This window comes from Brienomyrus brachyistius, chromosome 23 (assembly GCF_023856365.1).
Source record: "Brienomyrus brachyistius isolate T26 chromosome 23, BBRACH_0.4, whole genome shotgun sequence".
NCBI lineage: Eukaryota > Metazoa > Chordata > Actinopteri > Osteoglossiformes > Mormyridae > Brienomyrus > Brienomyrus brachyistius.
Window position 1 is genome coordinate 17231608 of NC_064555.1, and position 21941 is coordinate 17253548.

At 48.1% G+C, this 21941-nt stretch overlaps 2 protein-coding genes across 3 annotated transcripts; both read left to right on the top strand.

The window, feature by feature from the left end:
• The first annotated feature begins 575 nt into the window (after window positions 1–575).
• ago4 (argonaute RISC component 4) lies at window positions 576–16897 on the top strand. 2 transcript variants are annotated; one of them, XM_048993442.1, is made up of 18 exons: window positions 576–787; window positions 4995–5169; window positions 5330–5450; window positions 6361–6542; window positions 6632–6768; window positions 6966–7100; window positions 7762–7849; window positions 8110–8257; window positions 8372–8491; window positions 8839–9000; window positions 10105–10238; window positions 10911–11095; window positions 11318–11477; window positions 12130–12445; window positions 12648–12782; window positions 12863–12964; window positions 13242–13441; window positions 13773–16897. In XM_048993442.1, the coding sequence occupies exons 1-18, from the start codon at window positions 769–771 to the stop codon at window positions 13879–13881; spliced, it is 2628 nt and encodes an 875-aa protein (XP_048849399.1). In that variant the 5' UTR covers window positions 576–768; the 3' UTR covers window positions 13882–16897. The 2 variants fall into 2 exon arrangements, with proteins under 2 accessions (XP_048849399.1, XP_048849400.1); XM_048993443.1 differs by having other exon boundaries at window positions 8839–8967.
• A 2122-nt stretch (window positions 16898–19019) lies between these two features.
• cldn35 (claudin 35) lies at window positions 19020–21645 on the top strand. Its single transcript, XM_048994238.1, has one exon. It carries the CDS (start codon window positions 20282–20284, stop codon window positions 20957–20959), a length of 678 nt encoding a protein of 225 aa, XP_048850195.1. The 5' UTR covers window positions 19020–20281; the 3' UTR covers window positions 20960–21645.
• Window positions 21646–21941: the final 296 nt, after the last annotated feature.

The window sequence follows — 21941 nt, forward strand, 5'->3', positions numbered from 1 at the left end:
CACCCTTTGAACTATTCAACATTGTTTGAACTAGCCCCGTCACTGCATCTTTTCCTTTCATTGGTTCTGTCCCAAAATGGCAGTTATGATCCGGCAGCTGTGAATCCATACGCTAGCTTGTCTTGTAATCTTACCAGGCACCTTCTAAACTGCATGTCCTAGAACCTCCAATGTTTAACAAAATAAACCCGTTATTCATATTATTCGTGTTGTCTTGAAACAAACCCACATCACTGTTTACATGAATTAACGCCGACATTGCAGTTCTGTTATCATTTTATCGGTTCCATTCCAAAATGGCTGTAGATGCGAGAGAGTTGTTTGTTTATACGGTCAATTTATGTGTAGAAAAGGCGCGTTCAGGGGGGCATCTTCACGCCTCCATATTCAACTTCTAAAATAATAACTCACGAAAGTAATGCAAACCTCCTTAAATTTTAAAATGCAATACACTGAATTTCTGCTAATTCCGGGTAGTTCATGGGTAGCTTTAAGTCACTCCGTTATGCGCAAGCGCAGGGTGTGTGTCTCTAGTGGAGAGGCAGGGTACTTGTCCGGGAATTGAGTGCGCATGCTCAGTTGAAATCTCAACGGGATCTGCTTTAAATCACACAGAAGACGACGCTTCCCCCCAAACATCTTTGGACAACTTCACGTCTCTTCCCTTTCTTAAATTAGCCCCCCCTAAGCTTCGAGATACCGCCCCCAATTTCAGTGTCGGTACGGAGCCGCCAGGCCGGGACAGAGACGGAGAGAGAGCCCTCGGCCATGGAAGCGCTCGGACCCGGTAAGCCGTCGGATGAGAGCCCCCGGGGTGTTTGGAGCAGCTCAGCGCAGCGTCTCGGTGTGGGCCGTGGATTGTAAGGCCTTGACGTCAAAGCAGGAAAAGCTGCTGTACGTCTCTAGGCCTGCCCGTGTGACGGATTGAAAACAAACCGCAGTGGCCTGTGCGCTAGCCGACAAAAATAATGATTTTATTCGAGCTGATTACGTGAAATAATTACAGATGGCGTATTGTGTTTTTTTCTGTAAGTGGTGTACTTTAATAATCAGCCATTTATATAATTAGAGAGGGAAAGTCATTGTGTGGGGATTTAAAGAAGCCATTCCTTCCGCGTCCTACTGGGTTTTGAGATGGTCTGTTATTTGGGCCTCGGATAGGAGTTAGATGTCGTCCCGCTGAAATCTCAGTGGGAGCCGAAAATGTATGATACGATGGATTAAAAGCTGTATTCCGCTGTATGAGATTTTCAAGTAGCGGCACGCTATATTCTTATAAAAGTATACGAATGCTTCACTGCCCGTTTCCTTTCGCTTACACTGCTTTCCTCCACCGGATTTCCCCCTTTTTGCATGTGTCAGTCCGGCGACAGTGCTGTCAGCTTTTGCAGTAGCGTCTAGCTAGCTGTGTCTAGGCGAAGGGATGGCCATACTGGTCCAGAACGCATGGTGGTTCTTCTGATTGCCTCGATGAATCGTGCACCGCAGCGCAACACCCGAGGCTTCGTCAACGTCGAACTTGCACAAAGCAATCTAAAAATATGTTTCTCCGTGTCAGCAGCTGTCTGTATTTTAAGCCCTTGCCATGCACATATGTAGAACGACGTAAGCTTGTTATGCAGCGCAGGATGCTGTTTCTTTGTTGTCACACGGTTGTGTAAAATGTTCGACTCTGACTGCTGTGACTGACTGAGACGATTCGCCTTGATGTGTCAACGCGTCTGAGTGTCTCCCACATCACTTAATTGTGTGTGACGATGTTGTGTGCGCCGAAATACCACGGTGTGCGAAGTGAAATATTGTAATAAAGGAAATACGTTTCAAAGTTTTATTTTCAAACTAAGATGTCGTTCGTGGGAGGCTGTCACCCTAGCACAGGTGCCGATGCGGGGGAAAATGTCGATTCTCGCCGTCCTTTGTTTCGTCTTGAGAACAGGGGCGCTTGACATCATTTCCAGTACACAGGTGAACCACATAACCTGGAACATAGAGCGTATTTCTAATTATGTATGTGTGAATAACGGAGATGTGTCGTTAGGAATTCTGATCCACGCTCGTGGGGGTTAGGCTATAATTAAGTTACCTTAAACGAACAACATTTTTAATTTTGCGGATTGTAACGTCGAACACGTAGCCATTGTAGACGTGATAGTTTTTTATAAGCACGTTTTATTAAAATGCCATTTGCGTCTCAATAAAATGCGGGCCAGTAAAGGACCTAGACAAAGCACGTAGTAACTTAAGCTGCCGCAACAGGAGGCTTCACTCTGATAGGCAAACATTTCGGGGTTCTGGACGAAGAGTGTTTTTTTTTTTTTATCCATTAGTGTTTGTCCGCCTAATGTCCAGAATATCTGTATTCCAAAATGTAACTTGGTTGGTGGTTAAAGGACGTCTATGAAGGGTTTTCAAACGTCATGTCTTTTGTAGATGCTTAATATGTTGTCTTATTAAAACATTGAGTAGGATCCAGAAGGATGGATTTAAAATGGACATCTACACAAACATGGCTTGCTGTTTTCAGCAACGCGGTATGTTAAATGTAGACATGGTTTACAAACCTTTACCATTTCATAGTAAAAACAGTTAAATGTTCTGTGATGCAAGGCTTACTGTAATAACAAATTTAAGCCTCGTATGGAATCAAAATGTCTGAGGTCTCAGCACCTTTTTAAATCTAGGTACCGTTGTCAGTCTTTTGCATGACTAGTTTGAATGTGGTTTTGTTCTGTAGAAGTTTCACATGTTCTTGTTCAGGATGGGGTTGATCTTGGGTCTACCCACATACGTGATTTTGTTTGGACTAAACAGGTGAATAGCATACTATACCAAAAAATGCATCAATTGTAATGAGGTCCCCTAATGAACGTAACGGCTAATTGATGGGAGTAGACTTGTGATCCAGAAGGAGCCCAGCCCTCTTGCACGTTGAGAGGATGGTCCATCAGATCAGCTGCCACAGGTGCATTACTGTACCTTCCATTGGTCTTAGCTTGCATCCTCTGTCGTCTAGGTGATTAACGACCGTCTGCATAACTTCTGTATTATGGGTGACATTGTGTCTGGTCACCTAGGCTTTGACATAATTGCCCAGCAGTATTTAAATGCTAGAGATTGTTTATAATGCGCCTGTATGTGGCATGGAAATCTTTTCATAAAACGTAGAGCTGCCAGTTTTATGCCCTGTTAAATTTTCAACTGTAAACATAGAAGTTAAGGATTCATTTTTATTCCCCCCCCCGCCCCATACCAAAGAGTTGAGGGACAGAGTTAGATCTGTCTGTGTTTATATCAGGGGTCACCTTTTTGAAACTGAGAGCTACTTCACGGGTACTGAGCCATATGAAGGGCTACCAGTTTGAAACGCCCTCCTAAACGTATCTAAACTTCATATATAATACACGTTTTAAAGGCTTTTATTTTTTTTTTAGATATTGTCATTTTCAAATATATATATAAATGCAAATGTGATTAAAGAATAACAACAGGATAAAATTACATTTTATACTTTGCTCACTAGTGAGGTGTGCTATTTTTAGAACAGGACTGCGGGCAACTCATGTGGTCCTTGGGGGCATCCTGGTGCCCGCAGGCATTATTTGGTGACCCCTGGTTTATATACACCTGTCCCAGAAGCAGGCACCAAATCTGTTGCTCCTTCTGCTACTTGAACACTCTGAATGATGGCAAGTCCTTTCGTAGATCTGGGTGAGAATACAAACAAGTGCCTACATTTATTTTAAATCGTTTTGCTTTGGCAGTGTGCCCTCACATCATTGAAATGTTTAGACTCTGGTGCTTCTGGTTAGGATGTGGGCTGGGGTTTTAGATCATTGGAAAATCCTTCAGGTGTAGAAAAACGTTCAGTGGTTGGCGATAAATAGCTGTAGCATGGCTTCAAATGTGTGAAGGTTTATACTTTTTTTTTTGTAAAGCTTTAAAATAAGGACTTTGGTCTAAATCATATGGGAGTTTCATCAACCCTTTGATGTAATGGAGTACATGACCTGCACCTCCAAGATCTCCATCTCCACAGCAGGTGAGGAGCGTATTTATAGAGTAGGGTCCTGTTTTTAATTTGTAAAACCGGGAGCTCTTTCGCTACACTTTCCCATGCTGTGACCCATTATGAGGACCTTCAGTCCCCCTCTCATGCTGATGTGTTGTCCTGTTTCAGTGTGTGGAGAGGGGGTTAGGGAAATGGAGCAGGGGGGGGGTGTGGTTGGGTGTGTGTGTTTCTCTTTTATGCCACACTTGCTAATTAGAGCATGCTCGGATATAGTAGCCTGGACTCCATGTAAGTCCAGTGTCTTCCCACCTCGAAGGTGTAAGTTCAGATACAGTGTGCTCTGGCAGTCTAATCCTGCACAGACTGAAGCTCTGCTGATGAAGTGTGTTTGTGCATAGAGCACAGAAGTGGTAGTGTGGAGCCATAATTGGGTCACAACCTTGACATCCTCTTCCCCCTTTCCTGTTCAGGTGCCCAATAAACCCGAGTCGACCTCAGTTCCTGTGTCTGTCCAGCAACACCACAGTTTTACAGCTGCCCCTTTTTATGCATTTCGTATGTGGCAGTCAGTGTGTCAGGGGTGGGGGGGATGTTTATGGTGCATGTGTCCATGCACTGTTAATCCCCCCTCGCATGCTCGGTATGCTCCATCTAGACATGTTTTTGTGTGTCTCCAGCATCCTGCCTTTATCTTAGGGGCCTCTGTGCAGTGCTTTAATTGTTTGAGTCCCTTGCTGGGTTAGGACAGCATTGTATTGTTTAAGCCTTGGCATTGTGTGGTGAAATGCGGTTTGCCAAAGGTCTGTGAGAGAGAGACAGTGGATGGGCAGTGAGGTTGCTCCATTATGTCTGGTGTGGGTTTCTGTTATGATTCCTCCTCCAAATCATATCCCAGCTGCTGTAGTTTATTACCATAAATAATGTATGTGTTTTGCAATTTGCTTGTGTTGTAATACCACCTGTGTGTTTCTTTATATCACTCCAGGCCCCCCACCTACTCCTACCTCCCTGTTTCAGCCGCCTCGGCGCCCTGGCCTTGGCACAGTGGGCAAGCCCATCCGCCTGCTGGCCAACCACTTCCAGGTGCAGATACCCAAGATTGACGTCTACCACTATGACATCGACATCAAACCGGAGAAGCGACCTCGCCGGGTCAACAGGTAACTGGCCGGGCCGCGTGGCCGGGAGTGGATTTTTAAACTCTGGCCTGGTTTCCTTGGCTAAAGTGCCAAATGCGTAATGGACTAATGAAACTTGTGATTTAGTGAGTGGTTAGCTGTGATTGCTGGGCGGGTCTCTCTCAGTCGTCTTGTTTTGCAGGGAGGTGGTGGACACCATGGTGAGGCATTTCAAGATGCAGATTTTTGGGGACCGGCAACCGGGTTATGATGGCAAGAGGAACATGTACACAGCACATCCGCTACCGATTGGACGAGAACGGGTGAGTAAGGGGGAGGCCCGGCACATCCTGCCGTCGTCTCGCTGACCTCCTCCTTCTGTTTGTGCCCCACTGGTGTCCACCAGCTCCTTTTTGTTTTTAGAATTCCCATTTTGAAGTACTGTGAGTTTTGTCATAGCGCGAGGCAGGTATGTCTAATTTAACTCGTTAACTCGCAGGCCCGTGGGTCTGAGAAATAGCTTCTTTCTGTTTCTCTGTCTAGGCTGGGGGGGGGGGGGGGGGGGGCTCTCATCTGATCCTTGTTTGTGGGCAACCTTGGCCCTTGGATGCTTTATTGAACGTCATTTGAGTTACTGGTTGTGCTGCTTAAGGTTGTTTTGAGTCTGAGTGGGCATTGGGGATCATTATTATGGAGAGAATAGGAGGCCAGTGTATACGCAAGGTGAAATCGCCACAAATAGGGTTAGAACATGGAGGAAAAGGAATTGGGTGAAACACAGAAAGGTTTGAACTTAAAGGAGTCTTGGAAATACTGCCTTAGACTGATTTATTTACAGTACATTGTAAATCAAATATGATAAGTAAGTTGAAGCTTTGTGTGCCAGTGACCACTAGTAACTAGGATCCTGCGATTTCCTGTAACTGACACTTGCAGTTAGTAGCATTTCCACTTAATGTAGTATAGATCGGAACATTGAGGAGCAGTTCTCTGTCCAGAATACAATGGTTTCTTTTTTTTTTTTTGCCCTGTTTTGGATTTATGAAAAAGCAAACAGCTTATTTGAGCGTTGGAGTCTTGTATTTTTTTAACTTTATTTTGTGGTGATTAATGAGTTATATACTGCTGGAATCATGATGTATTTAATAAAATAAGTACAGTGACTTTAGAAAGAGGTTTAGAAATCAGTTCCCTGTACGATTGTGCCCTGCGCTTCTTGTCTCTGACCTTTAGGTGGACTTGGAGGTGACACTGCCTGGGGAGGGGAAGGACCAGACCTTTAAGGTGTCCCTGCAGTGGGTGTCCGTGGTCAGCTTGCAGATGCTCCTGGAGGCGTTGTCGGGCCACCTGAACGAGGTCCCTGAGGACTCTGTACAGGCCTTGGATGTCATCACCCGGCACCTGCCCTCCATGAGGTACGGAGCGTTCAGACCCCCCGACTGCGTCTGTCCTCTGACTGGGCGTGGCCTCCCGTGCTGTTCTGACTCCCCGTTTACCCGGGCAGGTACACACCTGTGGGCCGCTCCTTCTTCTCCCCACCGGAGGGCTACTATCACCCCCTTGGTGGGGGCCGCGAGGTGTGGTTTGGTTTTCATCAGTCAGTACGCCCAGCCATGTGGAACATGATGCTCAATATCGATGGTGAGAGCCTTACTGCCCCAGCCTGCGTGTTGCTGTAAGAGTGTGACAAATGGCTGTACGCTAAGGAGCTTAGAGTGGCTGTCTAGGGAAGGCCATAAAGATTCTCTGCACATTTGTGCTTTTTATTTAACCGGGACTTTTTGACAGATTTGCTGCACATAATGCATGAGTGCGAAGCCTGTCCTCCTGTCTTGCAGTGTCAGCCACGGCCTTTTACCGATCCCAGCCTGTCATCGAGTTTATGTGCGAGGTGCTGGACATCCAGAACATCAATGAGCAGACCAAGCCGCTGACTGACTCGCAGCGTGTCAAGTTCACCAAGGAGATTCGAGGTTAGGGGGAAGTGCTGTCAGTCAACGCTGTTGCCTTGGCGAGCGAGCCAGCAGCTGTGTCGTTTTATATATATATATTTATATATATATATTTTTTTTTTCTCTCTCTCTCTCCCCCCCCCCCCCCCCCCCCCTTAAAAGCTAGTGATGCCTATAGTATGTTTCTGTTAATGTGATAATTAGGGTGTCGGTTCCCTCTTTTTGTATCTCATTATCTTCTGTGCTCCCTGCGGGTGGATTCGTGTCTCTGAGGCTAGGCATCTGTTCCAGTAATCGGAAGGCTCCTGGTTCGAATCCCATGAATGCCACGAGTGATTCTACTCCAGTGGGCCCTTGTGCAAAGCTCTTAACCAGCAATTGTTTCATCCTGGGTATGACGTTAATCTTCATCCAGCCCTGTAAGGAGGTCCTCCAACTTGTAGGGAAATTTGGGGGTTGATGGCAGGATTGACACTCCAGCCGCTGGAAATAACTCGCGCTGGTCCAATTGGACTGGTGTGGAGCTGAGGTATCTTACGCTGCACGGCTGCACTTAAGTTCTCATCCCTGAGAGTCCGTGTGGTGGGTACGCAGTGCGCTGTAATCAGCGTGTGCTCCCTGATGGTCCCCACCGCCTGACACTTCAATGACGGTCATATCTTGCACTCCTTCTGAACTCCAGGGCTGAAGGTGGAGGTGACGCACTGCGGCCAGATGAAGAGGAAGTACCGCGTGTGTAACGTCACCCGTCGGCCCGCCAGCCATCAGACGTACGTGTTCGCCCCCTTAAAGGAGCCGCCTCTGTGGGGCGGCTGTGTCAGTGCTCATTTTTTGGTGGTATTATCTGGACGTTTGGCCTACTGCTTTCTCGGGGGTGGGGGGGTCCACAAAGCCGGATTGCTTGCTTAGTCGGATAGCTTGTCAAATTTAAGGTAGTCTGGGTTAAATGGACGTTATCTTCATTCACTTATGTTTAGTGGGGTGGGGGGGGCAGTGCATAGGTGCTAAAACCCATTGTGCCCATGCGCAGATTCCCGCTGCAGCTAGAGAATGGACAGGCCATGGAGTGCACAGTGGCACAGTACTTTAAGCAGAAGTACAGCCTGCAGCTGAAGTACCCGCACCTGCCCTGCCTGCAGGTGGGCCAGGAGCAGAAGCACACCTACCTACCCCTGGAGGTCTGTCCCCTTCAAGCTCCTGTGCTCTTTAACTTTCTGTGTATGTATATATGTGTTTTATTTATTTATTTTTTTTATTTTCCTTAATCTGTTGCTTCAAACTTCTTCTCGCAGGTTTGTAACATCGTCGCTGGACAGCGCTGCATCAAAAAGCTCACCGATAATCAGACCTCCACCATGATCAAAGCCACCGCACGCTCGGCTCCCGACAGACAGGAGGAGATCAGCCGACTGGTGAGTGCTTCCCCCGGTGGCCGGAGGCTGAATTCTGCAGCACTTATGATGAATGCCCCCATTTAGACTTTTGCATTTATTTAAATGCCAATTAGATCCACCACCTTGACCTCCTCCAAGTCACCAGTCTAATCCTTAACCCCCTTTGCTTTCTGCTAGCTTTATAGATAACATTATAGATGTATGAACTTTTAGATATTTTAGATACGCCTGCTATAGTTATTCAGTAGTTCGGGACAACAGACTTGAATAGAACATGGATTTATCCAGAGGTGGTCTTCATCTGCAGCCTCTGCTCGTCTTTTATCCCCTTTTGTCCCTAACTGACTCCTCAATTTCATTCCCAGGTCAAAAGTAACAGCATGGTGGGCGGGCCCGACCCTTACCTGAAAGAGTTTGGCATCGTTGTGCACAATGACATGACGGAGGTGACTGGGCGGGTCCTCCCAGCGCCCATGCTGCAGTACGGGGGCCGGGTGAGTACAGACACTGGGAGGGACTGTGGCAGGGTGAGTACTGGGGCACGGGATAGGGTGAGTAAGGGTGGGGGGCGGGGTCATGCACGTGAGTGATTGCTGAATGGACAAGTAATATTCAAGGGGAGGGGAATACGACTCCGCACAGCAGTTCGTCCTTAACAGCTCTTACAGATTCAGGGAAACTCCATTATTCAGGAAGAAGCACTGTGCCACACAAGCCAGTCTCCTGTAAGATGTGGAGATCAGGCTGCTGGAATCTGATCCTCAGGAAAAGGTCTTATCTCGCTGCAGTTTCCCGTTTGATAGTTAGTTTTGTATTAGGGGCTTCTTTCGTTTCCCCATTTTTAGTGTTCAGGGGTCTAGTTTGCCCGCTGTTTACTAACTGGTACTGAAGCATTAGTCTGGGCTGTGGTCGTCCCCGGAGTCCTGGGAGCTGCTCGGACTGCTGTGTAATGGAGCCTCATTGTCGCCCCCTGGAGTGACTGAAGTTGATGGCAGTTTTGTGCAAGCTGCCGTCAGTTGGTTGGTTTCACATGTGTGGTGTGTAGGCTGGGCTCACTTCGGGATCTCTGCGTCTGCCTGGGCTGGTGGTATTGGTGCCAGGGCCAGTTCCTGTTACTGACTGGGTAGAGTCTCTGCCACTGGGTCGTGGCTCAGCTATGGCACTGCAGTAGTGTCTGTAACAAAAAGCAACAAAGATAAACAAAAAAAAAAAAACCCAAAACAGCGCAGTGGAGTGGCCCACCCTAGACCTCCCTCTGGATTTCATATCCTGTCATTTTTGAGTGAGAATGAATTGCCACTTTGTTTGTGTGTGCAGTGCTGTAAATGGATGTTAATGTGAAAGCAATTCATAGTTCATATTTCACAGAATGTTGACACTATGTTTGTGTTGCTTTTAATATAGAAAACTTTGCGGGGGAGGGGTTGTGGGTATCTTATTAATCACCCCCCCCCTTCCTACCACCGGTGTTCAATCTCCTCATTTTCCCTGGGGCTCTGTTGGGGCTTAGGAGGGGGGGGGTTGTTTTTTTTATTACCCAAAATTGATGTTATTTAAGGTGGGCTGTTTTGTCAGTGACGCTCATGCAGTGGCTGAGGGGTCCGCTAAGAGATCAGCGACTCTCTTCACAGAACAAGACGGTGGCCACACCCAATCAGGGTGTGTGGGACATGAGGGGCAAGCAGTTTTATGCTGGCATTGAGATCAAGGTTTGGGCCGTCGCCTGCTTTGCCCCTCAGAAGCAGTGCCGCGAGGATCTGCTCAAGTGAGTGGCTGTACTGTCACCTGCCGCGCTGCAGCACGCCCGCAGGGCAGCATGCCGACATTCCACCATTAATCCCATCCCGAGTAAAACCCTGGAGCGTACACAGTGTACAGCATTCTTAATGCGCGCTGTGCTTTTTTTCCCCCCCAGCAGTGACAATTTAAATGTAGGACCGGGGGGCTGTTTTATGAAGCCAGATTTCTTGTTTAGCTGGATACCTAGTGAGATTTAAGGTACCCCAGTCTAATTGGACTGTATTTTCGGTGACTTGTGTTTAACCCGGACTGCCTTAAATCCGCTATCCAGCTAAGCAGCAAATCCTGCTTTGTGATCCTTAGTACTTTTTCCCTAATCTGATCAGAGAATATATATTTTTTCTGGTTCTTCATATTGGTGAAATGTTCTATTTTGATAAGTTCTGGATGTGTTTTACAAACCCGTAATTGTATCTTTTGCTTCCACTGTCTCGGCCATGTGATGATATCATTTGTTTATAACCTTAAATGCCCTTTTATATGCATTTTTTTTTTTTACCATGTCTTTACCTTAAATGACCAAATACACATTCCCACAACCTTTTATTCTGTTAATCTGTCTTGTAACCTGCTGACAATGACTGCTGGACCTCCTTGTCGAGGAAAGCGATCGTAAAATGATCTCTGTCCACCTCAGGAGCTTCACTGATCAGCTGCGTAAAATATCAAAAGATGCAGGGATGCCCATCCAGGGCCAGCCCTGCTTCTGTAAGTACGCCCAGGGCGCGGACAGCGTGGAGCCCATGTTCAAGCACCTGAAGATGTCCTATGTGGGTCTGCAGCTCATCGTGGTCATCCTGCCAGGGAAGACGCCGGTGTACGGTGAGAAGAAGCAGCGCTCCGCCACTGACACCCAAAGGCCAAGCGTGAAGTCTGCTGGTGTAGCTCACTAGCAGATACCCACAAACCTGGCATGCATCACATGAGCCTTTCTGCTGGTGCAAATCATTTTATTGGTGTCGAAGCTCTTCCTTAACGCGTGTTTTAACTTAACTTTTTTATTTTTTTTTTACCTGTACCTCCCCCCCCCCCCCCCCGCAATAGCTGAGGTGAAGCGTGTTGGAGACACTTTGTTGGGCATGGCCACCCAGTGTGTCCAGGTGAAAAATGTAGTGAAGACCTCTCCCCAGACGCTGTCCAACCTCTGCCTGAAGATCAACGCCAAGCTGGGTGGCATCAACAATGTGCTGGTGCCCCATCAGAGGTGTGTGCATGTCTGTCTGCCTTTTTAGGAGAGTGCGTTTGTCTCCGTTCATGCTCCTGTCTCTCTTCCTGTGCATGTTTCTGTGTGTGCGTGCGTACCTGCATCCCCGTGCCCGTCCGTCTCTGTATCTGTGCCCATCCATCCGTCTGTCTCTGTCTCTATCCGCGTGCCCGTCTGTCTGTCTCTGTCTCTATCCGCGTGCCCGGCTCTCTGTCTCTGTCTCTATCCGCGTGCCCGGCTCTCTGTCTCTGTCTCTATCCGCGTGCCCGGCTCTCTGTCTCTGTCTCTATCCGCGTGCCCGGCTCTCTGTCTCTGTCTCTATCCGCGTGCCCGGCTCTCTGTCTCTGTCTCTATCCGCGTGCCCGGCTCTCTGTCTCTGTCTCTATCCGCGTGCCCGGCTCTCTGTCTCTCTGTCTCTGTCTCTATCCGCGTGCCCGGCTCTCTGTCTCTCTGTCTGTCTCTATCCGCGTGCCCGGCTCTCTGTCTCTCTGTCTGTCTCTATCCGCGTGCCCGGCTCTCTGTCTCTCTCTCTGTATCCGCGTGCCCGGCTCTCTGTCTCTCTGTCTCTGGAGGAGGCGCTATCAGGATCATGTTGGTTCCCCTTGGACTTGAACCTGCAGTCATTAAAGCCTTGATGCTCTCTCCCTTCCAGGCCCTCTGTGTTCCAGCAGCCGGTCATCTTCCTGGGGGCAGACGTGACACACCCCCCCGCCGGCGACGGCAAGAAGCCCTCGATCGCGGCTGTGGTGGGCAGCATGGATGGCCACCCCAGCCGCTACTGTGCCACGGTGCGCGTGCAGACGTCCCGCCAGGATCTGTCCCAAGAGCAGCTCTTCAGCCAGGAAGTCATCCAGGACCTGACCAATATGGTGCGTGAGCTGCTGATTCAGTTCTACAAGTCCACTCGCTTCAAGCCCACGCGGATCATCTACTATCGGGGCGGCGTCTCCGAGGGCCAGATGAAGCAGGTGTGTTTTATGGCTTTTTTTTCTCTCTCTCCAGAAGACATTGTCAGATTTTCCACTTTCTGTCGTTCTGTCAGCTTTAGTCTCGTATAAATCTTTCATCAGGACCTTGACCTGACGGGCTCAGATTTCCCGTTCCCTCTGTCGTCGCTTGTGACTTGCTCACGTGTCCTCTCTCTTTCCCGTGGCTTCTCCTGCTCGGAAGGTGGCATGGCCTGAGCTTATTGCCATCCGGAAGGCTTGCATCAGCCTGGAAGAGGATTACCGGCCGGGAATCACCTACATCGTAGTTCAGAAGCGGCACCACACACGACTCTTCTGCTCGGACAAGACGGAGAGGGTGAGCCTGACGCTCGGCACCCGTCCGTCCCACTGTACCTTTACCTCGGTCATCCTCATTACTTGTCTCCCTCTCTGTAGGTGGGCAAGAGTGGGAATGTTCCGGCAGGCACCACAGTGGACAGCACCATCACCCATCCGTCCGAGTTCGATTTCTATCTGTGCAGCCACGCTGGCATTCAGGTGAGCTTCCACCCCGCAAAGCGGCTGTATTTGGGGTGTGGCTAAAGCATCATGGCTGCCAGCTTTATGTAATTTTCCTAAAACGGCCTCTACTCTTTAAAATGTCATGCTTCCTTCAGTTGGTCTTAGTGTTGGTCGTCTAAGTGACACTGACTGAGTGTTTCTCAGATGTCGAGGTCTTGGTTGAGAAATGCTGGTTTAAGCTTCAGACTGCTCACTTTACTGCCTGTTGCCTGAGCGACAGATAGAGCTGTGGTGTATTTGTCGCCCCCTGCAGGGCACCAGCAGGCCCTCGCACTACCACGTCTTATGGGACGACAACTGCTTTACGGCTGACGAGCTGCAGCTGCTCACCTACCAGCTGTGCCACACCTATGTGCGCTGTACGCGCTCCGTCTCCATCCCGGCGCCTGCCTACTATGCCCGGCTTGTTGCGTTCCGCGCACGGTACCACCTGGTAGACAAGGACCATGACAGGTACGCACCCACCTGCCTCCCTGGTCCCTTCCAATGGGTCGTTTCAGCCCTCCATTTCCCGTTCTGTATTACTCTCTCTAATGATGTTTCACAACACATCCATGTAAATCGCTTTGGGACAACGCTGTTGTGAAAGTCACTATGTGTAAATAAATTGAAACTGAACTTACTCTGAACCTATACTTCATCAAGTTGGTTTAATGCGGAGCTGGAAGAAAGTAGCGCTGAACTTTATGAATCCTGCACCGGTTTTTGGAGAGAACTGCTGCATTTCCGGTGCTGCAGGCTGCTGTCTAACGGTAACGCCCCCTTCTCCCCTTCCTTCCCACAGCGCGGAGGGCAGCCACGTTTCAGGCCAGAGTAACGGCCGTGACCCCCAGGCTCTGGCTAAAGCGGTCCAGATTCACTATGACACCCAGCACACCATGTACTTTGCCTGATGTACCAGCAGAGGGCGTCCCATTTTCTCTTTCTGTCCCGCCCCGTGCATTTCTCTGTCTCTGTCTCTCTCCCTCTCTCTCCCTCCATCTCCTTCATTCTCTCTTCACCGAAGCGGCTCCGAAGCCAGCGGATCGAGCCATCTGTCTTGTCAAAATGGCCGTCCCAGTCGAGCCGCCTTCTACCAGCAAACCCAGGATTGTCAGCTGCACTGAGAGACCGTTGGTTTCTGATGCACAGGAAGGCAGAACCTGTTGAGCCATTTATTTTTTTTTTCTCTCCAATATCTTTATTTTGAATTCTTTTTTTTCCCCCTTCTCCATTAGTAAGATACACTGAGCTTGTCGCTCGGGGCTGGCTAGCCGGCCCCCTCTCATCCTTACAGCCAGGACTCTTCTCTGTTTTTTACCTCAGGCCTGCACAGGCTGACAACAATACTATTACTAGTCGGGGGGGGGGGGGGGTCTTGCATGTGTGTGGGGGAGTCGGAAGATTATTTTTTTAGTTGACTTTTTCAGACTTTTTTTATGTTTTACAAACGAGGTGACCTGGGTGTTCTCATCCTTTCAGTTTTGTCGAGAGTGAGCGTACGTCTGTGAGTGAGAGTGACTGAGTGAGAGTGACTGGGTGTGAGTGACTGCCCGTCTGTCCCATTGCAGGCCACTGAATTGTAAAGGGAGATTGAGGGGTTAACTGCTGTAAATGCCTCAGATTTAATGTGTTTATTTCGTATATATATGAAAATCATATAGATATATTCATCCATATAAGCAGATTTAAAACAGATTTTACATGCTTATTGAAGCCGGGATCGGAATGGAGCAGTGTAGCAGTTGGCCCTTACCCACGTGTGGGGGGGCCCTGGGGGCATGTCCAGGCCAGGCAGACGTTTGTCTGCTGGCTGGGTTGGGGGAGTGCACCCACTTTGTTTTTTGTGTCCCCCCCCTCCCCCCCCCCCTTTCCTCCGTCTTTGCCTCTGCCAGCACTGACCACCAAGGCCAGATACACAAATAACAGGCACTCTCCTTGTACCTTTTATGCATTTATAAATAAAAAAAGAAATCAGATTTGTAAGAGTTTAATATAAAACGTTTTGTGACTATATTAACTGATGTTAGAGTAGATTGCTGTAAGTGTTGTTGTTGTTGCCGTTATCAATGTTATGATTCTCAGACCGTCAGCAGCCGAGTCGGTGAGCGTTATTGGGGGGGGGGGTGGATCTTATGGCATGTTTTAGCTTTGGGTGTTTAGGCAGCCTCATGATACAGTAAAGACTCAGCACTGTCCTCTGGTTTCAGGCCCTGGATGGTTTCCTATGTTTTGGTGTCATCAGGGGGGGGGGGTGCGGCCAACCCGCCTCTCCGGTGACGCTTATCTTTGCCACAGGCCAGAACCAGAGTATCAAAGACAATCAGAAGTCAGTCGGGGGAAAAGAATCAGCAGACAGCCAATCACGTTTTTCGAAAGCTTCTCTCTCTAGTATCTCTATTCGGCGTACTCATGTTATAGCTGGAGTTTAGTGACGCAGCATCGGCACTCTGCAGCCCTGCGACCCGCTAACGCAGCCATCTCCAACTCCGGTCCTGGAGAGCTACGATCCAGAACCCCGGTAGGATAGAAAACCGACTGGACTGCAGCTCTCCAGGACCGGAGTCGGAGAGCCCTGCACTTGCCTACGGGCCCCCAGCGAACGCTCGGCGTGTACACGCCATGCCCCTCCTCCCGTGGCTGGGCGGGGGAATTGCGCACACACCTCTCCAGGTGGACAGCTCAGAGGAAACCCTTTTGTAATAAACCATCTCTGAATCACCAGGTTTGCTATGAATGAGTTTTGAGCGTCCAGCTGGTGGGGTTGGACGTGGTTCGAGAGGGGCGGGTTCGAATGAAGCTTTTTTTTTTTTTTTTTGGCAGGAATTTGGGTTTGGTGGGTTTTTTTTTTTCTTTTTTCGAGCGAGCTTCTTTGAAGAGCGAAGCGATTTATCCCAATATCAGTTGAGCACACTAATTGTCAGAAAGCAATATTACCAAGTCTGGGTTTAAAGAGAAGCTGTCTCTGTTTTTCCTGTGGCTGACGGTCTGACCGTGTTTCTGTATGTTTCTCTTTTGTTTTTGTTTGTGTTTTATTTCTTCGCTCGTATCAATCAGTGGGAATGTGCTTAGCGCTTTAGACTTCAAGGTGTTTTTTTTTTTTTTTTTTTTTTCTTTTTTTAAAATGAGAAATTGCTCTCCTGCATGTCCGAGTATTGTCCTAAAACTTAGAGAATATTTAAGTGACGGAATTTTTAATGATTATATGTTAATGAATTTGAGACTGTTAGGGTGGCAATATATCGTTCAGTCTCGCAAGTACCAGCAGCACAGGCTGTCGGCAGTGGAACGCTGGTCTTGGCGTCCACCCCCACGCTCAAACGAGGTACTTTCTTCACATAAGGGAACGCCAAGGCCAGCCTTTCACCCCTAGGGTGGCGGTGTGTGTGTGTGTTTTTTTTTTTCCCCTTTTCTTTTTTTTTCTTTTTTTTTTTTTTTTTGTAAACTGAAACTCGAGCGCAGTGCCACCGTTGCTCTCCTGCGCCCTCTGCTGGCCCCGCTAAGCTGCGCTTTGGGGCCTGGCGCCATGGGCTCTACAGTAAGGGGAATTTACCTCTTTTTAAACCTTCTACTTGTATTTTCTGTGCCCCAGTTTCAAGAGCGCATGATTTATTTATTTTTTTTAAACTCTTCTTTATATATAACGGAAACGTTTGCTATACTTTTTGACAATGTGTATTGTATTTTGATTTGTTCTTACACCAGTGTGTTGCTCTGTGCTGTTTTTCTAGTGTTCTCAAACTGTGTGACTGTCTGACAGCAATATAAGGCCCCTTTGACCTATTGATGGCCATCCCGTGGCCCCGCCCACCAGGGTGACCAATCAGTTGCTGCTTTGCTATGTGACATTTTTAAATATTTTTTTTTTTTAGCCTGCAGGGAATATTTGTGTTACTGTGCAAAAGTAATAAATTGGTATTTTTAAGCCTATACTGTGCTGTTCGGTGTTTCTGTTGAACTGCCTTCAGACTCTTCCTGAAAAAGAATGTAACTGTTGGCACTGTGATCTCCTTTCTAGTAAGAAAGGTGTACCAGAACATAATGTGAGGGCTAGCTTTAGTAGCTTGTTTCTTACGTTTGTCATTAATTCGAAGAACATTTCTGAATTTCTTATTGTGCTTGTGTTGAGTTGTACCGTAGCCTCCTATGTGGGATTAAATATTTATTGCGGTCACTGTGGGATAGGCCAGAGTTTACAGAATACTCTTTACTGTAATGGAGGGCAAGTTTATACTTGAGACCAATTGAATTTGCGTCTCTTTGCTGCATCCCTTGATCAGGCAGTAGAGGTCGCTGTTGGTCCTTTTTAGTAGAGCTCTGTTCTAGTGCAGGCTGAATATTTTTCTTTTATGAAAGGTATGTACTGCAAATTTTTAACAAGTATATCGCTATTATAGCCATGCCTAATAGTCTGAAATGTGATCGTTCTATAATCCACATTTAAGAACCACTGCTACAAATGGACAGTTTTTCTAGAGCGTATGCATAGAAAGCTAGAATGCATGTTCTTCGGAATGCAAGAGACATGTTTTGGATTCACTTTCCTCATAAGGATGGACCTCAGTATTCCATGTCAAGGCTTGCATTGAATAGCGTGCCTTTAAGCAGCAGTGTACACTTAAGTCAAAGTGATTCAGTCCCCACTGCAAAAGGTCCCATGATAGCACACTGGTTTCTAGCAGGTGATTTGCAGCTGGGCTCTGCATCATCTTGTCCCACTACAGCGGCATCCAGTGCTGGCAAGCTGTGCCTTTAGCTGGTCGAGTAAAATAATTAATTTGCTCGAGTCACGCATTGGGATGTGTGGTGGTTTTCATCCATCCTGAGGGCTAAATTTCATAAGGGAAATATCCAAGAACAGCTTCTTTAAGAATATTTAAATAGCTACTTTTAAAGTAAAATATCTTTGCTGAAAGGTAGAGTGCCTAGCTTTGAGAGCCAGGGCTGTCTGGAGCTGAAGGGACAGGCGGTGCTGCATGGAATGGAAAGTAAGAGACATGGATGCACGAAAGCCTCCTAACAAATTGCATGGTGGCTGAGGGGCGTGGCCCCAGAGCCGCTGAGGGGCGTGGCCCCAGAGACGCAGTGTGCAGAGAATTTGTTTTGGCTCCTTCAGTAGAAACACAGTTATCTCACAATTGTCTGACTAATGTATGACTATGACCTGCTCAATAACATGAATTAGAAATTGGACATTGTGCGCCAACTATTGTAGCATAGACACCATGCCACTTGCTGTTCCTCGGCAATAAACCCTTATAGCATGTTCCTTTTGCCCTGTGCTACAGACCAAGACAGTCGCGCTGATCCTCTGCCATTAGCTTGTCACCACTTCTCCTCCTCCCTTTGTTATCCTCACCTCTTACTCATTTCCTGTGTCCCATCCTCGTTGTCATGACCACTGTTGTCAGGGAGAGGAGGTTTCACACAGGCAACATGAACCCCAGATTCAATGTCCATGATATTTAATTCATCAAGAAAGAGACGCTGCACAAGACATGAACGGTGGGTCTTTTGCAGTCACCTTCGTTCTTGTAAATTCAAAGGTCAAAAACTTGGTCAAAATTAACCATTTTCTTCTTTTCACAATAAATACACCCAAAGTATAAAGTAACGGCTTCCTTCTGGTTCCAAGCATCATACAATCCCACAATCCATTGCAAAACTTTTCGCTCAGTTGGTCTGAATTGTTCAAGCAAAACTACAACCCGTCTTCCTTTAGACTGTAAGACTTGATGTTTAAAGTCATGGTTTCTCAGGGTGTGAAACACATGCTTTGATTTTTCCTGTATGAACAAGGATCAAGTGGAAGCTTGTCTGGTTTGGCCTTCTGAAGATGAAGAGGATGTCTGTGTCTTTGTCTCATTATTGTCACAGAGAAGTGGACTGAGAGGGCCTTGTTTCCTTATCGCTGGCATCCCCAGACAACGCTCTCCCCTCACTCATTGTCTAGTCTGCCATTCTGTCTCTTTGTCTTCTTTTCGCCACACTATATCTGCCTGTTTCTTGGTGCTCAAGAGGGCAGGGGCTGGGAAGGAATTCATCTACATGACCCTCCACATTCCTCTAAAGCAGTGTTTCTCAAACTGGTCCTCAGGGAGCTGTAGACAGTTCATGTTTTTGGGAGCTGGGAGGGAGCAAAAATGTGGACTTTCTGGCAGGAGGCTGGTGAAGGACCAAAATCATGGACCGTCTGGGAGGGAGCAAAAACATGGACTGTCTGGCAGAGAACTGGTAGGGAGCAAAAACATGGACTGTCTGGCAGGGAGCTGGGAGGGAGCACAAATATGGATTGTCTGGCAGGGAGCTGGGAGGGAGCAAAAACATGGACTGTCTGGCAGGGAGCTGGGAGGGAGCACAAATATGGACTGTCTGGCAGGGAGCTGGGAGGGAGCACAAATATGGACTGTCTGGCAGGGAGCTGGGAGGGAGCACAAATATGGACTGCCTGTGGGGGTCCCTGAGGACTGGATTCAGAAGCACTTCTCTGAAATGTTTCCAGGGCTTTCCATGAGAGGAGGGCTTCCTGTCCAGCCCCCACATCTCCTCCTTCCCTGTGCCACTCCTCCACAGTTACTGCAGCCACAACATGATGCAATGCTGTAGGAGTGAGCTCATTGAGCACTGAGCAGCAGACTCACTCATTAATTTATTCTTTTTCATTACTTGTCACATTTGCAGCAAATATTTTACATAACCATATTTCTATTCTGCCTGTTTGCTGTGAGCCAAAGACAAGTCTTGTTCTCTTATCAGGATATGTGACCAGTATTGGAGAGATCTGTTAAGGCCAATGTATCAGATGTTATCTACTCGACCCACATGGGTAAATCTACACCAAAGCCTAGTGGGTAATACCACCGGCACCACAATTAACTGGCTTTTTGGTGTAGCTGAGATGCATTTCCGTCCTAGAGAGGCTGCATGTCCCACAATGCAGTACGGCAGAGCCCGATGAATACAACCAGTGAGCTGCTGAGTAGAAAAGAAGCTGCTTCGCTTCCCTGCGTCCATCAATAATTAAAGGGGACAGTGACATGAGCAAGGAGAGCGAGAGAAGAGAGTTGGAGGCAGTGAGCGAAGGTTCCTGGGACAACAGAAGAGCGAAGTTGTTGAGCTTCTCTAGAGTGGACTGATAGACTGACGAGAAAAACAGGAGATAAAAGAAGTTACAGACGGGATAACGTGGAGGAACAGTGGAGGAGGGAGTGGACTGGAACAGATCTTGGGAGACGAGCACTGGGGAGACAGAGGGGGTGAAGGGGTGGTGGTGACCATCAGGGCTTAGGTGGTGGAGCAGGTGTAGATGTTGCCATGGTGAACACCGGCCTGCAGCTGATTTGCTTCACTTGTGCGGTGGCGGGCTGGATCATGGCGATTGCCGTGACGGCGCTGCCCCAGTGGAAGGTCACCGCCTTCATCGGAAGCAACATCCTGACCTCGGAGATAGTGTGGGAAGGCATCTGGATGAACTGTATCTACCAGACCACGGGTCACATGCAGTGCAAGACGTACGACTCCATGCTGGCACTGCCGTCAGACATCCAGGCTGCACGGGCCCTCATGTGCATTGCCATCTTCCTGGGCTGGCTGTCCTGCACCGTCACCTGCTGTGGCCTGAAGTGTACGACCTGTGCTGGCGAGGACCGCAACGTGAAAGCCAGCATCGCTCTGACGGGTGGCATCCTCTTCATTGTCACGGGCCTCTGCGTGCTGGTGCCCGTCTCCTGGGCCGCCAACAATGTGGTACGGGACTTCTACAACCCTGCGGTGCCGCTGGTGCACAAGCGTGAGTTGGGCCAGGCCATCTACCTGGGCTGGGCCGCTGCCGTCATGCTCATTCTAAGCGGTGCCGTGCTGAGCAGCTCTTGCCCGCACCCTGACCGAGGCTACCGACGTGGTTACGAGGGTCGCGATTACGCTGCAGGCCGGCCCACGGATCCGCCCAAGCCCATCTCCAACAGCACGCAGCCGCTGAAGGAGTATGTCTGAGCCTCAACAGAGTGCGTGTGTGGCTGCAGCGAGGCATGCGACAGCTCTGGAGGTTCGCTGTCACAGATGATATTGTGTCATCGTCGTCGCCTACGGTGCAGCTACTTTTCACTCTACTACAGATCTCTAATTTGTCTGTATATTTGTTGATTTGAGATGTTGGCTTTCTTTTTATTTCAGTATGTGGAGCTTTTTTTGTTGCCGGTTGATGATGTTGTTGGCTTGTGGACAGACATAATGCAGCCTATATAGACAGGAGGTTATACAAAGCTCCCATGTTTACCTCAGAATGTAACCTAATGCTTCTTGGTGGAGCCCACGTTCATTTGGTGTCTTTTTAGAAAGTTCTGTGGCTTCTGTATCAATGACCCTGCAAGTTTTCACAGCAAAGGGAAACAGAGGAGCCTGAATGTGTCTGTAAATACCTGCTTTCATTAGGGTGTGTTACGTTTGGAGGAGCAGGAACACGCCACTGAACACACAGTGGGTACGGTACCTGGTCCACAAGCTGTTTGTAACCAGATCATTCTAGAAATACTACCTAGCGGTGTGACCTTTGGGCTGCCAGCGAAGCGTGACGTGTTCTCAGTTTACCCCAGAGCTCTGCCTGCCTTCACAAGTGTCGCCTACTGGCATATAGAAAATAAGGATTTCAAATGGAAAATAAACCAATTTGTGAAAAAGCAGTTTTCCTCAATTTATTTCCTATTATGCATGATTCCTAAGAATTTTCTCCCCCCCTCATGGATTAAGCTGTCAAAGCTACCTTATAGTTTTACATTTAGTACTTTACTAACTGGTTTGACGAAATCACGTCCTGTGAAGAGTGGTGTATGCTATACAACAGGTCAGAAACTGTTGCCTCAAAACCCGTCACCATTTTGTGCTAAGTTAATTTTTTATAGTAAATAACACTCTAGAGACAAGGGAAACTAGACACCTAAAAATATCTCAAGCCTGTACTCATCAGAGGCACAAGAGG

Excerpts from the sequence above, each read along its gene's own strand:
- ago4 (XM_048993442.1), top strand. Across the intron at positions 8,258-8,371 it reads ACACCTACCTACCCCTGGAG|GTTTGTAACATCGTCGCTGG; the intron begins GTCTGTCCCCTT and ends TTCTTCTCGCAG. Across the intron at positions 12,965-13,241 it reads GCAGCCACGCTGGCATTCAG|GGCACCAGCAGGCCCTCGCA; the intron begins GTGAGCTTCCAC and ends CGCCCCCTGCAG.
- cldn35 (XM_048994238.1), top strand. The coding sequence starts at position 20,282 with ATGGTGAACACCGGCCTGCAGCTGATTTGCTTCACTTGTGCGGTGGCG.